This window comes from Spea bombifrons, chromosome 1 (genome assembly GCF_027358695.1).
Source record: "Spea bombifrons isolate aSpeBom1 chromosome 1, aSpeBom1.2.pri, whole genome shotgun sequence".
In the NCBI taxonomy this organism is placed as follows: domain Eukaryota; kingdom Metazoa; phylum Chordata; class Amphibia; order Anura; family Pelobatidae; genus Spea; species Spea bombifrons.
Window position 1 is genome coordinate 119,528,773 of NC_071087.1, and position 17,225 is coordinate 119,545,997.

General features: G+C 39.3%; 1 protein-coding gene across 1 annotated transcript in view; it reads left to right on the forward strand.

The window, feature by feature from the left end:
- Positions 1-5,212: 5,212 nt before the first annotated feature.
- The window catches only part of LOC128501571 (septin-2A), a 35,459-nt gene continuing 23,446 nt past the window's right edge, over positions 5,213-17,225 (forward strand). Inside the window, exons 1-5 of the mRNA XM_053471111.1 lie at positions 5,213-5,322; positions 11,715-11,770; positions 12,275-12,374; positions 12,652-12,738; positions 13,227-13,350. Of these exons, the coding sequence (XP_053327086.1) occupies positions 11,744-11,770; positions 12,275-12,374; positions 12,652-12,738; positions 13,227-13,350 (338 nt within the window). The 5' untranslated portion in view covers positions 5,213-5,322; positions 11,715-11,743. The remainder of the gene's footprint in view (positions 5,323-11,714; positions 11,771-12,274; positions 12,375-12,651; positions 12,739-13,226; positions 13,351-17,225) is intronic.

Below are 17,225 nucleotides of genomic sequence, written 5' to 3' on the forward strand. Positions count from 1 at the left end.
GTACCGTTGAATACCCCCGACTGAGCCCAGCCTTTGTTATACAATTTAGGACCATACGTAGGAGACATTTGTATCATGTTAAACTCTGCTGTTTAATAACTAAGCTTTGTGTCAATAGATGTTACCCACAGACGCAGCCCACTCAAATAATATGTATCTGTGTTTTACATGGTCATGATAACACCCTCCCAGCATTGATATGTGCTCCATAAAATGCTAGTTGTATTATTCTGTATGCTTACCATTTAATAATATTTTCTTTATTGGATTTTTAAGGTACATAGATTCGAGTGTGATTCTATACATGTCAGTTATGTATATTTCTCTTGATAAACCAAAGCGTATCAATACAACAAACATACGTAATATTCATGTTGCTAAGAATTAAAATATAAAAAAATATGCCTAAAGAGAACGGGTACTGTTTGCATAGCGGGTATTCATAATTAAAGGGAATTCAGGGTCATCATATACATTCATGAAACTGCATCAGAATCATTTTCCAACTCTACTGGAAACGTCTATGATAAGACGTGTGTAACAAAAGAATCACGAAATGGGAGTAAAAATTATGCCATTAAAAGCTGACTGAGAAGATAGTACTGTATTAACGCAAGCTTTCAGGACACTGAGCTCCCTTCTTCAGTCATGGTGAAACAAATGAAGAAGGGATCCCAGCGTCCTCAAACTTGTGTTACATGCTATGCTTTCACTCATCAAATGTATTATATTTATTCCAATTCTGTGATTTCTTTATTACAAATTTACCTTGACTCCTGTCAATTCTATTGGCTAAATACTCTGTAAAATAAGATTCTCTGCAGGTGGTCCGAATCATTCCAAATTGATGGCACAGTAGCCTGTTCCTGGCACAGACAGATTATAGACCATTATATAAGAAACAGTTGTTAATTTGATTACTCAATAACTGGATGTGAAACACAACAAATTTCAATGACAAAAAAAGACGAGCAAGGCAAATAGACATGCTATCTGCTAAACTGATGTACAGAGACGCATTTTGATTGGTGTTTGTGGTATCGGAAGGCATACGTGTCATCATTATCATGTATGGTGAATGGATAAGGGCGGTGTCGGGTATCTTAGTCAACACGTGACAAAAACTAATATACGGCAGGGGGTTATGTGGTGAATGTTGTAATTATTGACACTTATGTAATATCGTTGGGGACAGTGAGTTTGGGGGTGCACCGTGGGCCCCTATCACCTAAATCTTATGCCATTACAATGCACTTTGGGGTATATGAGGTTACTACTCACTAAGTGACGAAAACCTTAGTTACACAGTTGTTGAAAATGTATCATTAATGTGAATGAGAAACTGACACAGGAGCCCATGTGGGAATCTGTCTCCTGCCGTTATGCTTTTATCATCTAATTGCTCTTAGCCAGGGTTTCCTAGTGAAAGTATTTATGTGGTGAAGGTATTATGATAAAACTATTGCGATAAAACTATTGCAAATGTATAGGGCATTGCATGAGTGTCTGGGTTACCTATTTGTAGCAGTCGCTAAGTGACACAATGCCTCATTACTGAATAACATCATGAGGTATAATCATTAACACGTATAGCATGTGTATAGGGTGGTGTGTATACACAGGACGGAACACTTGCCGCAGTAGAAACCATTTAGAGCATATGCATAGCAAACATATAGTTGGCGCAATATTTTGTGTTGTTCGTAGATTTTGTGTTCTTCCATAGATGAAATATATTTATCAAGTGGGTGGAAAAAAACAATACCAACATATTTTTCTTGTTACAGATTGTTCTAAACACAGGAATTGTTGGGCATACCCAGGAAGGAAGATATTAAGAGGCTGGTGGATGTTATTCGGGTTATAAATGAATGGGGAGAGCAAGACGAGAACTAATTGGGTGGGAGTAGCAATGGCAGAGTCTTTGAAGTGCAGGGAAGAAGGAAAGATGCAGTACCAATTTCTGGCGGCCTTGGGCTGTATCTGGCAGTGTTAAATAATAACTATTTCGCGAAAAAATTCCATGAATAAAATGTTTCCAGTGTCTACTGAAGTCTCAATACCCTAATTATCAAACTTGTACTTTCTATTTATAAAAGAGACCATTACTATGGCGCACATAGAATTTGACTTCAGATAAGAACCATTTGTCCAATTTAACGTTTGCAATTTTACATTGAATTCCTTCTACAAATTAGGTCCATGTGATAAAAAAACCTCCCTGATTTATGTTTATCAACATCCCCTGAGTAGAATACCCCACATTCATCTTTTTTTCGATTTATAAGAGAGTAAAATGACACTCTGCACTATTTTTTCTTATTTTTGAACTTTGGATTTGGGCAGGAAAGGTTTTGTAATATATATTTTTAGTGGGAGGGGCACGTAATTTGGGCAGCTATTTTTTTTTTAAAAAACAATATTTAATTTTTACTGCTTTTGACTGGGGACACCTTTGAGGTATTTACAAATATTTTTTTTAAATATTGTTCTCCGTCACCAAAGCGATAAGTATCTGCGGATCATGTGGACATGCTGAGAGGAAGATAATTGGTACTTAGTAGTTTCTGTAGCTCGGAACCATTTCCTATTCCTGTTACTCAGTTTAGATTCCACCATCGGGGTGCTACATATGGAACACTCAGTGATAACATTGTACTGGCTTCTATTGTGACCGCTTCAAATTTAGCACCTCACTCTATAATCGTTTCATTGTTTGTATAACTTCCCTTTTGCCCACTTATTTTCAACAATTCTTTTCACCAACTAAACACATCCAAAACATACCAAAGAAACATAATAATGAAGCGATGTAGGCTCAAGATTAATGGTACCAAGAAAAAGAGGTGGGTGCGAGCGTATGCAAGGAACATGCTTTCTCAGAAAGTTATAAAACGAATGCTGGCCAAAGGAAAAATATGTCAATTGTCAGACGGCTCCCACAGCTACCTAATGCCTTATGATTTAAAGGGTACAAATATAAATTCTTTATGGATGTTGGGTTTTCCCAAAGAAGTGAAGTATTGCAGATACAAACGGTAGGAATCTGTAAGGGACAGTTTACTGTAACTGACATCCCCACTAAAAATAATGTGTATAAAAGTACTTTGAGTGCTTTATATGCATTCTTTAAAAAATATATATAAATAAAAAAAGGGCTAACCGTAGGTAGAAGCTGCGACTCTGGAGCCACATGCTTTCTCTATGGTCCGACGATTCTTGCCATTGACAGCCTGCTCGAAAGCAACGGGAGTGCTTTATACGCATTCGTACAAAAGGTGTGTATTCAGCATTCGCCAAGCCATTCTTTGTTTTTAAAGAATGCATACTAAAGTACTCATATGTACTTTAATATCCATTATTCTTTATTGGGGCTGTCAGAGACGGTGAGTTTTTCGTTTAGGGATGTACCATTGAACTTTAGATTAATTGTAGATAATTATTTTAACTATAAATATAGTGAGCTACTAGTATGTACGATGCACTGTTTGATTTCTAGACACATAACCCTGCTTTTCATTCAGCCTCACCAAAGGAGCTTTGCTTACTTAAAAATATAGAAGTTGATGGATCCATTTTGCCAGTCTAGTCTGCCCACTATTTCTGCTGTAAACTATTCAGGATAGTTATATGCCTACCTCATGCATGTTTAAATATTAGTGTTGCTTTGGACTTGATAAAGGAGATGGGGGTGCTGCAAAGCAAAAGTTCCTCTTAAAACTAATGTAGTAAAATAAAGGAGGAACTACATACTGCACACAGAAATAGTTCAATGTTTTATACAGTTTTAAAAAAAGTGATCCTTGATAGTAGATATGTTTTTTCGTTGATGTGCCTGGCACGTCAATTGTTGCTAAGGGGTTAAGTTTCGTGGTGTGTCCCCCACACCTTGCAAATGGATTTGCCCCTTTCTCTCCATGCACCTGATATACTTACTGACAGCCAGCTCCAGTGATGTGCAGAACCTTGTGCACATGCATAGATTTCTACGCAGCTGCAGGTACAGGCCTCTTTTTAGTTTTCCCTTCTTAAGAACGCATATAAAAGTACTCAAATAATGTAGTATGCATTCTTCTTTAGAAGGGACCTCAGGTACATTAAATTGTACCTTTAATAACTTAACAGCACCTTCATGGGTGGTACTGAAGAAGCCTGTGCAGTTCACTTGATGAGTCCATGAAAGGGTCCAGCTAAATTCACCTTAACCCCTTATGGACCAAGGCTATATTACAGGGTCAGAGCATTTTGTTTGCTTATGTTTTTCTTTAACAGTTATTTCCCACTTTCTCACTTAGTGTAGGTACACAAATGAAATATACCGGTGTATATATACTGTTCAAAAGTTTGGGGTCACAGTTGGTTTTATGGAAAACAAGGTATTTCTAGCCGTGATAATTGCAGAGATTTAGCCGGTCAATTAGCCTTGGATCAGCGAACACAACGTACCATTGGAACACAGGAGTGATGGGAGTGATAAAGGGCCTCTGTACTCTTATGAAGATATTCTATTAAAAATCATCACGTTTCCAGCTAAAATAATCATTTACAACGTCTGCGCTGTATTCATTTCATGTTATTTTACTGGCCAAAATTTGCTTTCTTGTCAAAAACAAAGACATTTGATAGTGACCCCAAACGTTTGGGGGACTTTTTTTTTTTTTTTTTTTAATACCATATTCACATATGTAAAAGATTCTCTTTCTTATGAATAAAATTTAGAAAAGGTTTTTATTCTTTATAAGACACATTTATTCACATTTTTACAGGTGCGTACATTATACACACCTAGTATAAATGGGGTAAAATACCCAAAATATATTAACTTGCCCTGAAATCACCCTACATAATTTTCATTACTTATTTTTGATCCCCTAGCCCTATCTAACCAGTTTCCCCACTAACCCCCACCAAACTAACCAGTTAAACAAAAATTATTTCATTTTGCATAATGAGCTTAAGGAAGCTGACTTTTCCTTCAATACCGTGTTACCTGATTTCCAGTCTGTAATTGTAACGCTTTTGCTGTTGCTACATTACCTTTTATATCACAATGAATAATAACCTGACTGGGTTCTAAAACAAACTTTATTCAAAACCACAGACCAGCTGAGCTCGCACTGCTAGAAGACGCTCTATCCTCTTGTTACGGGCCTCGGCACGAGTCTCGATCGCTCACACCATAGAGTTGAGCAGGGCGCTGAGCATTGTGGGATAGTGGAGGCCTGCGGTTGGGAGGGGACCGGATTCCAAGAGTTGAATCTGTGCCGTGATCCAATCTGAACGAATAGATCGAGCCGGAAACGGAGCGCCACAGAAATCCAGGTAAAATCGCTGAAAAAAAAAATACGCGGCCCTCCCAAATCGTCCATGATTTATAATCAATGTACAAAATATGCCTTTTATTCAGGCTGTTCCCAGCCACTGTGGGCTACGTGGGAGGGTATGTATGTATGTATGTATGTATGTATGTATGTATGTATGTATGTATGTATGTATGTATGTATGTATGTATGTATGTATGTATGTATGTATGTATGTATGTATGTATTGTATTGTATTGTATGTATGTATGTATGTATTGTATGTATGTATTGTATGTATGTATTATATGAGGGCAGTTTATTCGAGATATTAAGCAAGATTGGTCAGTTTATTGTTAAAAATACCATTATTATTATTATTATTATTATTATAGAGGGTGTATTCCGCAGCATGTGGGTAAACGTTTTACCTTCAGAATACTTTTTCCTGTAGGGATGTTCTGTGCGATTTAATGGATACAGAAGCAGCTCTTTTTTGGGACTAATCATGGCTACTCAAAATGTCACATTTTTCTGTTTGCGGCTACAGTTTTAGCCAAATTCCTCTAGTTTTGATGAATTATAGTCATTTATTTCTGCCAGTTCCATGCAAATCTTAATTACTCATAATAACGTTTAATTCCTCCATCCCACGTTATATTCATTGTGTTAGATGAAAACGTACAATGTGACAGCAGTCCAGAACCGTTCGGCCCATCTAGTCTGTTTTCCTGCAGTTTTCCTGATGTAAAGACTCAGACCTTAATCAGTCCTTGATCTTGTCTTAGATTCAGGATAGCTGAATGCCTGTCCCATGCATGCTGAAATTCCCTCCGTGTTATAGCTCCTACCGCTTCTGCTGAGCGGCAGTTCCACTTATCTACCACCCTCTCAGTAGATTAAAGCTTACCTTACATCTGCTATATTGCTATGAACTACTAATTACGTGTTAAATTGGGTAGTGTGACACATGAATTGCCTCACCTTCTACGTTTGGGCTGTGTGAGGCAGGAAGAAGTGTCCCTCTGACATTCCATAAATGCTTGAGAAACAGCAAATGCAGCCGAGGGAGGAACTCCGAGGGAAGGAATCGGGGCAGGGAACATGTTCAGTGGAGCGTTTCTTCTGTGGGTGTGTTAGTGCCTGGGAATGAAAGGGTCAAATGTGCGGTAACATCGTTGAAATTGCCTTCTATTAAATAATAAAACTAATATGTAATGATTCCGAAGAATTCTAGGAGTTAACCGTGTCTCGCTTGGAGGAGATGAAATGTAAAAGGGGTTAAACAAAGCACAGGAAGGAAATATGTGTCAGACGAGGGACCAGGACCACAGCAGATGCAGGACTTGGATGTACTGTACAAAGCTATTTTTCCACTTAGAAGGTAGTGGGTACACAGAGTACAGATCCAGTAGGTGTGGTAGATAGTAATTTAGCGGGAATGGGAATGTCCTGAATGTAAGACTGAATGCGATACAACAAGGATAAAAAAAAAAGAGGACTTGAGGCCAAACTGTCGTTATCTGCTCTCACGTTCTGCTTCGGATTTTCCAATTTTCCCCCCTAACATGCAAATGCAACACATCCAAATAAACTTTGGGAAGTGACTGTATGAATAGGTGTGAAGCGTGACACGGGGCAGCGCGCTGGACATTGCTCTGCACCTCCCCGGGCTTCAGCACACAAGTGTTAATGGTCTAGGCGCATGGGGAGGTCAAACTGCCCCTCTTCTTATTCTTGGCAGGACTTTGCGTTCGTTCCGCTGATTTGTTTTGGCAGGGTGGGGTACGGGGTGCCAGCCGCATAGGACTGTGGACGGGGAGCGCGGTAGCAGAATATTGTCTTGTGCCTCTGACGAAGAAGTCATTTACTAATGTAATTCACTATATGCAGTAAGCATATGTTGGTAATGTGCAATACTCTACTTGCACTTATTGACCTGTAATGTTGGGTAGTTCTAAACTCAGGACAAATCTGAGAATGGATTTCGCTTTTTTTTTTCTTAGCTTTTTTAGATGAGTAAAAGATTTTTTTTTTTAAATAATGTCATCTAAAGAAATCCCTTCTTGTCCTGGAAAAAAACAATATATAATTTGTGTGGGTTCCGTAAAGGAGTGAGAAGAAAATTCCAGCTAAACACAAACACCGCAAATGTAAACCCCCCCCCCAAAAAAACAGCCCAGTCCTTAAGGGGTTAATGCACGTAAAAGCCAAGAGGTCCCTTCCAATATACATGGTGTGCTCCTTGCAAATGCAGAGGGGTGAGGGGGTTCTGCAACCCCCCCCATATACATTGGCCCCTTGGCTAATGATTTTTTTCCCCCGAACCCAACTCCTTGCAGACTTACCGCCGGTCTGGTCTATAGCGGCGGACAGGAGTCTATTGGCTCCGGCTTGTGCATACGTGGAAATCATTCTATTGATGCATCAAAGGATATAATGAACAAAATTAAACTGACCACACAAACCACATTCTAACATGTATTACTACTAATATAAAGCCAAAAATAAAAAATGGACCTCTACGCTCAGCATAATAAGAGAGAAATAACCAAAAATGGCCTCATTGTCTATGAACGGCTCCACCCCCATGCTTTCACTGATCTTCAGCATCAGTAGAGAATCAAAGGATGATGATGATGACGATGTCCCTAAAGCAGGAGTTATAGTTGAACAATTAGTTTGATCCGCTTAGTTCTCGGCTTCATCAATGCTTTGTACTAACTAGCCTTAAAATTTTCCATGTTTTCAACTGCTGTCTGCAGCAGGAAAACTCCACTCTTTCCTTGATGAGAAAGTTTACTTCTTGTTTCCTGGAACGAGTACAGGATATGAGGCTAATTCCTCTTTTTTTTTTTTTTCCGCCCTCGTGCGTCCCTGCATGCGCGCAGATGCCGTCAGTATGGTTTGAGGTTTTTGTCGTGCGCGGGATGAGGTCATCACTGATGTGTGTCTCGTCACGGTATGGGAGACGCCTCAAAGGAAGTAGTCGTACATGAGTACAGTATGTACAGATCGGAATATGGAAGCCCATTTACCATCATTGGAGTAACGGGGGTTTGCTGAATGTAACTATATATAGTAATGCTTTCCAACCCTGTTCATGTGAAGAGCTTGCATGTCGTTATTATGCTTTGCTTGCTGGGCCAGACATTATTATATATCTTACAGTAGAATATACGGATGTATAAGGCTGAGTACTACAGTAACCATGGAAAGCCGCATCGGACCTGTGGACTTTTGACTGGGCGATAATGATATATGGTGCCAGAAGAAAATGTTAAAAAAATTAAAAAAATAACCAGTATGCATTAAAAAAAAAAAAATATATATATATATATATATATATATGTATATATGTATGTGTGTGTGTATATATATATATATATATATATATATACATACATACATACATACATATTTTTTTTATGGATGATTTTATTTCCTCTGTTACAGTCTCTAAAAACATGAGTTTTCCTAATACACTGTTAAAGCAGTGAACGCCATTGTCTTTCATTTTAAGGAGCCAAAATAAATCACTATTTTGTAAGGAAACTCATTTACAAAATATAAAATGACTTGATTGACATATAACACACATTGAAAATAGTTTCAATGGCAAATCCAACTCAAAATTATGTTTATTCTGTCTTAGCTGTCAGAAAACTACGGTCGGTACGTATTTCACATTTAGTGCCGCCTAGTGAACTTTGCCAATACATTTATTAATATTATCTATTATTTATATAGCGCCAACAATCTACGCAGCGCTTCGATGTCACGGAAATACAAGTGAAGTCACGGTAGTTTGTAATTTTAAATAGGTAGTCCTCATTTTTCCCCATTTTCAACGGCCATCAAAGCAAACCTGGCAGTGCATGAGTAGGGAATGCCATGTGAAAAGGTTATGAATGTCTGCTAGAAAAGGTTATAGAGCCATATGGATAAAAGGGCCAGGGGCTTGGGTATGATTTACTATTCACAAAGGATACCTAATAATCCTGTGTGCTATCGGAATAATAGGAGAATGTTGTCAGGTGATGGCAGTGGTTTTGCACACGCGTGTGGAGGTATCATGTATGCGCATTACTGCGTAGGAGCTGATCTTACTGTCCCTTTAACATGGCAAAAGAGACGAGTGTTCCCCGGCTTCATATGGGCTGATACACAAAGTTTAACTTTTATTCTATTTTTTGTATACGGTCTACCCGTTTTCTCAAACTTGCTGTAAGTATTATCATTTATCCTAAAACCAGTAAAAAGCCACCTTTCACTCAGTAAATCCCCACGCACACGTCTCTTATGTGGTATGTTTCATTAGCGATTGCAAGGAAGAAAACCTTTGTGACACAGAGAAGAGCAGTCGTTGTGTGTATTTATATCGTCACGCGCTTCGTTTTCTTGCTGATGCTGGTTACAGTAGAGGCGCATGGCCGATGAAAGTATTCTGCACTGTCAGCAACAGCCGACTCTCCCACTGGAAAGTTGGTTGTAAATACATTAACCATTTAACATCATTGGCCGTATCCTCGTTTGATTTGACTTAAAAGGTCATTATTTGCATGAATTCTCCTTTTTTTTCTTGCCTTAATATCCAAAAAGCTGGACAGATTTGGGGTTTTGTGCCCCGACAGCTCAGGCGCTCGTTACATTCCCAGCTCGGCATGAGCCTTGTCTGGGGAATGTCATCTCCTGACATACGTCACAGCAGGACGCCCGACAGAATGAAAGAGCCCTGCTAAACTGTGAGCTTTCCGTGGCCTCCGGAGTGTGAGCTTCTACAAAGAGAACTAATAAAAGATGTTGTGCAGGAGTTCCGCACAAAGGGCTGCGCTCTACGTGTGGCAGGATCAATCTTATGGGCTCCCCGCTCCGAAAAGTCCATGAGAATCAACTGCAAGACCACACAGGAATGTGCACCGCCAGCAGATATGTCTTACACACGGCCGCCGGCTGTACGCAAAGGGCTAAAGCATTCCACCATATCAAAACAGAGAACGTTACAAGCATAACACTTCGCCGAGCTCAAAAGACTGCTTGTCCCTTCGAGTGAGATCATCTGTCTCTTCTCTAATCGTTATACAGGCGTTAATAGGCCAATAATAGGAGTGTGGCCAGGAGATGACCATTGATGACCCAGCCTAGATCTAAAGCAATCTCTTATTCTCACTGCTAAATAAATATACCAAGTAATCCCATTTAAGGATGGGAAATGTGTAACTCTTGGCCGATTGAGTAAATATATTCCTATTAAATGAACGCTGACATGGTTAGGTGTGTATGGAGGAAATTACACTGTTTAGTAGCGTTATCGAGATCTCATGTTTACTTTTACTCTTGTGATTTATGTTTTAAATGGAGCAACGTGTGAGCTAATGGTCTCAGCGGGAAGCTATCTTCACATTATTTGAGGAACCTCATAGAATCTTGGTTATTATTTTAGGTAGTCATTGAATTTAAGGGGGTTGGAATGTTTAGATGCCTTGGGGCATTTTGGATGGAAATCAGAACAAGTGGTTCACTCAGTTAATGTTTATTTAAAAATGCATATGCTTTTATGTATGGGTCTGCATGTTCTGGCTTTATGAAGCAAGCCTGGGGGGCATGCTAACCGAGATGCAGGGCTTGTTCTTAACGATCATTGATGAACCTGTAGTTGTAGACTAGCATGTGCTTCAAACTGTCCTTTGACTTCGCTTCTTTATCTGTAACAGTACATAATGTGTAAAAATATTTGTTTTCATACATTATTTTGTTAAACATAGACCACCGCCAGCAAGGAGGAGTTTTTGTGATCAATGATCTGGAAAGGAAAAAACACATTAGGGTATTGCAGATGTATTGACTTATTGTTTCACTTGAATCAGCGTTGGACTATCACCCCCCCCCAAAAAAAAACCCACCTGTACTTTCCAAATATATTGTGTCATATGTATATGTGTATATATATATATATATATATATATATATTGTGATACAGTATAGAACCATAACTTTCAATCAAGATTTCCAGTGTTCTCGTTAAGATATATCAATCATATCTAAACACTTCACAGTTACAGGGTTTATGTGGTTCCTGGATCTTTGGATCACACATATCTGCTATAGATAATTGTTTTTTTCTGGGGGGAAATCCATATTACCGTGATTTTTGATGAGTAATGTGCCTTCAATGCCATGTAGAATCTTATATATTGGTTACATTTGATACCAAAACTTCAGTGGGTTCTTAAGATACAAAGCTTGTAACTTTTGGGTCTAAATGATGCTTTAAATTAGGGCGTTATGCTAAAGATTTTACAGTAGATAATGTCTTGCAGCCTGTATAAGACGTGATGTTGGTGTATAAAAGAGCTGAAACAGTGGGATTTCTTTTATTTGCATAAACCTGATGACCGCTTTCTCTGCTTTTAGGGTTAATAGTTCCAGGGGGCGATCCCATAATGTCTCAGACTGGAGAAAAAGTCAAGGTAGGATCTTTGACCCAAAGTAGCAAGCCACACAGCTACGATGTAGCATAATGTGACGGTTATTTAGATTGTTAGAAATGAATTTTGATTTAACTTGACTTCCAGGGTCATATTTGTTTCTTTTGAGTCAGTTAACGGTTTCCAATGGATCCCGGCAGGGTGGAGGAGCGAAACAGACATGGTGGTGTACCCAGACTAATAGCATAGGGAGGATGGGGAAGTATACAGTGAAAACAATGGGTTGGAGAGAAGGGCAATGATGGCAGAACATTGGGGTAATTAATAGAAATGGTAAATTTAGAACTAGAGTGAGACAATGAGTGTGTAGTGAAGGGTAAATAAACGAAGAACAGCCTTTTTGGTTTATTGCATGGGTATAATGTATATGCAGCATATTGTGTGATCTGTAAAGGTACTCTTAATTGCCATTATAAATAATAATTTCTGCTAGTTGAAAGGAAGGAATTCAACCCTCTCTCATAAAACCCCATTTTTCTTCCACAGTTCTCTGACTCCGCCGGCTATGTGGGGTTTGCAAACCTACCCAACCAAGTTCACCGGAAGTCTGTGAAGAAGGGCTTTGAGTTCACCCTCATGGTGGTTGGTAGGTATATCTAATTCGTATGGCACATTATAGTTCTTATGTGGTGTGTTGATTCTGTAATATGGGGATAATGGTAACATTTTTATTTAAATTTGTTCTTTGCTCAAATATGATATGATTTCCCATCTGTAAATATATATATATTCCACATACTACAGGTAAGTGTCATAAAAAAGCTGATGTGGTCAGTCTGCACATGGTCTTGCTGAGTATATTGTCAAAAGCATTAGATTACCTAAAGTTTACGATCTTACTCTTGGCATTTATCTGATTTCAGGTGAATCTGGTTTGGGAAAATCCACCCTGATTAACAGCTTGTTTTTAACGGACCTGTATCCTGAGAGATATATCCCAGGGGCTGCCGGTAAGTGCACAATGGTTTTATTCTATATAAGATCAGTGAAATGATCCAAAAAATGTATTTTCACTAGGAACCCTTACAGGGAAATATGCTTGAATCCTTGTATTAATTTTCTGTTTAACCTTCTATCCAATTTTCACTTAATCACGTTACAATTTTCCAATGTCTTACACTTCATCAACACTACCGCCTTCCAGCTTATATCCGTTATTGCTCATTAAATCACAATCCCTTTTGTTGTTAGATGTATGTCCAGGACTGGGCACATTTACTTTTAAGTAAGGAGCAGGACAGACACAATTTCAACACCTTGATTATATTAGGATCCAGGAATGGGTATATTCCTGAAAAACGACACAAACAATTAGGAACCAGATGGAAAAGTCTTCCGTCCATTGCTATCTGGCATTTGCCCAGCTTTGAGTACACCGGATGCTGGGTGATGGTGGTTCTTCTCCTCCTTGTAACCACTTTCTGTCCCTTTCCTACAGAAAAGATTGAACGCACAGTTCAAATTGAAGCGTCCACCGTGGAGATCGAGGAGCGCGGAGTGAAGCTGCGTCTCACTGTAGTTGACACGCCAGGATACGGAGACGCTATTAACAGTCAGGATTGGTAAGTGGGTGGGGGGGGGTATTGCTTTGCCCTATCCATTGCCTAATTATAATGAATTTGCTGCCACGAGAACCTTAAAGATGAAAGTCTAAAATTAGCTTTTTCTTCACTTCGAGCCACAAGCTTCTTAGTGTTCATTGGGCCCTTTGGTAAATATGATTGTCCGTCATGAACCTTCCTACCTCTTCCTCTTTGTATTTTTTATTAATTAATGCCTTTCCCTAACTAACTTTTGTTTAGTCAACATGGTTGTTTTTGTTTACACATGCCACTCTCTTTTTACCAGTGTTTGTTAGTATTTTGTTTAAGTGATGCAATCCTATTGCGTGAATTCTCTTCCCGTTAAACTCCTGACCTCGTTAGACATAAACAGTTTCTGCACGAGCGCATGGGCTTCTGTTTCTTTACGAAGTCAAATGTTTAGTTGTGTTCTTAGTCCTGCTGTCTTAAGTCTGGTCTGACTGTAAGAAAATAAAAACATTACCTGTTTCTGGCTTCATACTACCTTGAGGTCTATTCTCTAAAGGTAGAGTTGACAAGAGAGTTGTGTTTCAGGTCCTTGACTCACTAAATATTAGGAAGACCCAGCGTCGGAAAGCTTCTGCTGTAGAAGGAGCTTTGTAAAAGTGTGGTTAAATCGGTGGGATGTGTTTTATAAAAGGTCTGCTCGACTCTTCTTGCTGAAGAAGCTTGCCAGGGTTGGCAAAAAATACTGAAATGAAAAGTTAGAACTGAAGCTATCCTGACAACTCCGATGTCATGCGAGCTCTAAAGTTGAATTTGGCATTTATTTGAAATGGCAGCTGATTGTGCCAGCATAAATTAATTTAAAACCTCTGCTAAATAATGTGATACGCTCACCATTTTTCCCCTAAACGTTTGGAGCATAATCATTATAAACTGACCCTTGGAGAATAATTTTGTCTCATGCCTGGGTACTTCGTTGTGTTTGCAGCCATTCTACAAAAATCATCTTCTTACTTCCTCTATGAACCCAACATTCCTTGCCACTGATTGGCTACGTGAGCTGTCAATCTGAGGCACTAAAGTACTTTCAATGAAATGAAAGGCAATATTGGTTTCACTGATTGAAAGCTTAAGCAGCCAGTCGGTGGCAGGAAAATTAGGTATTTCTGAAATCGGTACACCTGGAGGGGATTTTCCATCACTTTACCCAATTTCTTGAGGATTCAGAGGGAAAATTTATAAAATCAGGTGTTTTTTTTCGCTAGTTTTTACTAAGTTTTCAGCTAATCATCTAACTATGGTATCAGAAGAAAGCTCTATCTCTCCTTAAAAAAAACAATATATAGTTTACATGGGTACACGATTCACAGGAAAAGAGAATAATCGCTGAACCGACATGGCAAAATTGCTTCGGGACTTGAGGTACCAAAAACCCCTGGGACTGAAGGGGTTAATCCTTTGCCTGTGTGTTGCGCAACAGGGGTATATGTTAACGTGCCTTTAAGAACAGCTGCGCACCTTATATGTGTAGTATAAGTATAATAGGAAGGGACGTATGCCGGGAAGGAAGGAAAGTGCCCCTTCTTTCTCCCATCTTCTTCAGATATCCTCGGCCGGAATCTCTCTGTTACTGAGATGTACTTCTCAGTATGTAACAGTTCCTTGTGACGCTCGGGCAGGCTTATGACCTTGTTGCAGCAGTGTGTGGGTTAAGGGGGTTATCTGTGGCTCGCATTTGGTAGGTACAGAGCAATGTGCAGAAGTCCCCCTTTTCCTTCCGTTGCCGGCTTGCCCCTGCGCGAGCTCCCGGCCAGATTATTGTGTTTCAAGGAGCGTTTCCTGTTGATTGTGTGCAAATTCAATTTGTTTATTCCACTGCAATGTTTCTGGCTGCCCTGCTTGGATCTCGGTGACATTACATAGTTTGCCAATAGCTTAAGCAGTATGAACAATAACTAAAATATGGAGCCGCCGTACACCTCTGATTGTTATTTTTCTCTGATTTATAGGGAAACACTTGTATGCTTTGTTTGTAAACCCACATTAAAGTCTGTTTAAATGGGGATTTTTTTCAGCCAAAATCACACTGTTAATGTCACTGCCGACAGTGAGTCTAGAGAGCTTTTTCAATGCCCGATTAACTGTCTAATTTATTATAAATGTTAAGTTTTATATAAATATATTATATGTATGTGTGTGTGTAATAATAAGCCACCTTTTTTCTGTGCCACAGAGAACTCCCACCGATATTTTTAATATATTACCAAAAATATTGTGTGTTCTGTATTAAAACAATTATAGAAATTATTATCAGACAGCTACATATTTGTAATGTCTATGCGTTGTTGATCTATTACCTTAGCCTAACCTACCAGCATACCTCCCAAGTGTCTTCATTCTGTGGGGATCATCGGCCAGTTGGGGAGCTTTTCTGATCTCTCCTCACCAGCTCTGTGGGCTGTAACATTAATGGAGGTCTGTACTGAAAAACCCACGTGGCCATCTTTTGAACCTCTTGCTACAAGGTGGCTCTTTGGCCCACACCTCCGATTCCACCTACCTCTGAAACCATCCAGTCCCACCGCGGACCCCACACCTCCCTGCCTCTAGCCACATATATGTACCAGACAATCACATTGTATTTAAGGAGACACTAGCCATTACAGTATATGCATTTGAATACATATAATAGTTGAGCGGTCATGGTGTGGTCTCCTTTCCCCGACCCCTCGCAGGAGATGTGTTCAGTCATGCCATAGAGGTTAAAAAATCAGATTATTTCCTGTAAGGTTTGAAGTCGTCATATCTGCCTCCTGGTAACAGACCAGGTTTGGTTGCTGGTATTCTACGGAAATGTTGCAGGGTTCTGATGCTTTGTGGCGCAACATTTTGGACCCGGTATGTTCAACATTAGGAGTCTAGCTTGTGTGTTATGCCAAAACACTTGGATATTCGTGAGTAACAACATTAGGCATGGCTGACACTATGTGGTGCAAGTCATTCTCCCTGTGTACTGAATTATATCCAGTTTCTCTTTACTGAGAGAGTGCTAGATATGTGAAACCGCTTCTCAGCAGAGGTGGAAGAGGCTAATAGCGAGGAAATGTAAATATGCATTGGGTAGGAATATGGCCAACCTGAATCCAAGATAAGAACAGACTAGACGGGCCAAATGGTTATCTGCCATCAAATGCTATGTTTTAATATCATCCCATTCAATGACCCTTTGCCTTTGCAGCATAGAATTTCCATGACTAGGTATTATTATAAGTAGCATGTTAGTCCGGGTTTATTTACATATTTCCCAGGAATATAGAGCAATGCAAATCTAAGCATACCGAAGAAGGGGGTGGGGGTGGGGACCTCTTCCCGCACCGATCTGGCACTGCAATAGTTAAGGCATAAATTTCGCCTTTTTTTAGCTTATTGGGTTGTGCTTTTGCAGCCTCCTAACTTCCTGAAACACACTACAGTGCCGCAGGATGTGCCCTCGCTGGCCAGGTGCTTCCCATAACATCATACAAATAGCTGCAAAAGTTACCAAATCTCATCAATGCTCTCACCAAGAAAACATACGGCAGTAATGGCCGCCTCAAGCAGGAAGTGACTTTATTCCTGACAATATTTATTTTTCTATTTGAAACGTGTTTGAGCTAAACCTTCTTACATTTCTGGTATTCCTGGTAAACACTTGTTAGATAAAAAATGCTGAAACTTTGATTTTATATATATATATATATATATATATATATATATATATATATATATATATATGCAGAAGCTACACCCTCCAATGTCAAGTTCATGTAGCTGTCTAACACATGTTTATAGATGGTGGAGGCTAGACTCCCCAGCCAGTTGCACGATTGCATTCTTACAACACCGGCTTAATGCGTGGATTGATAGAA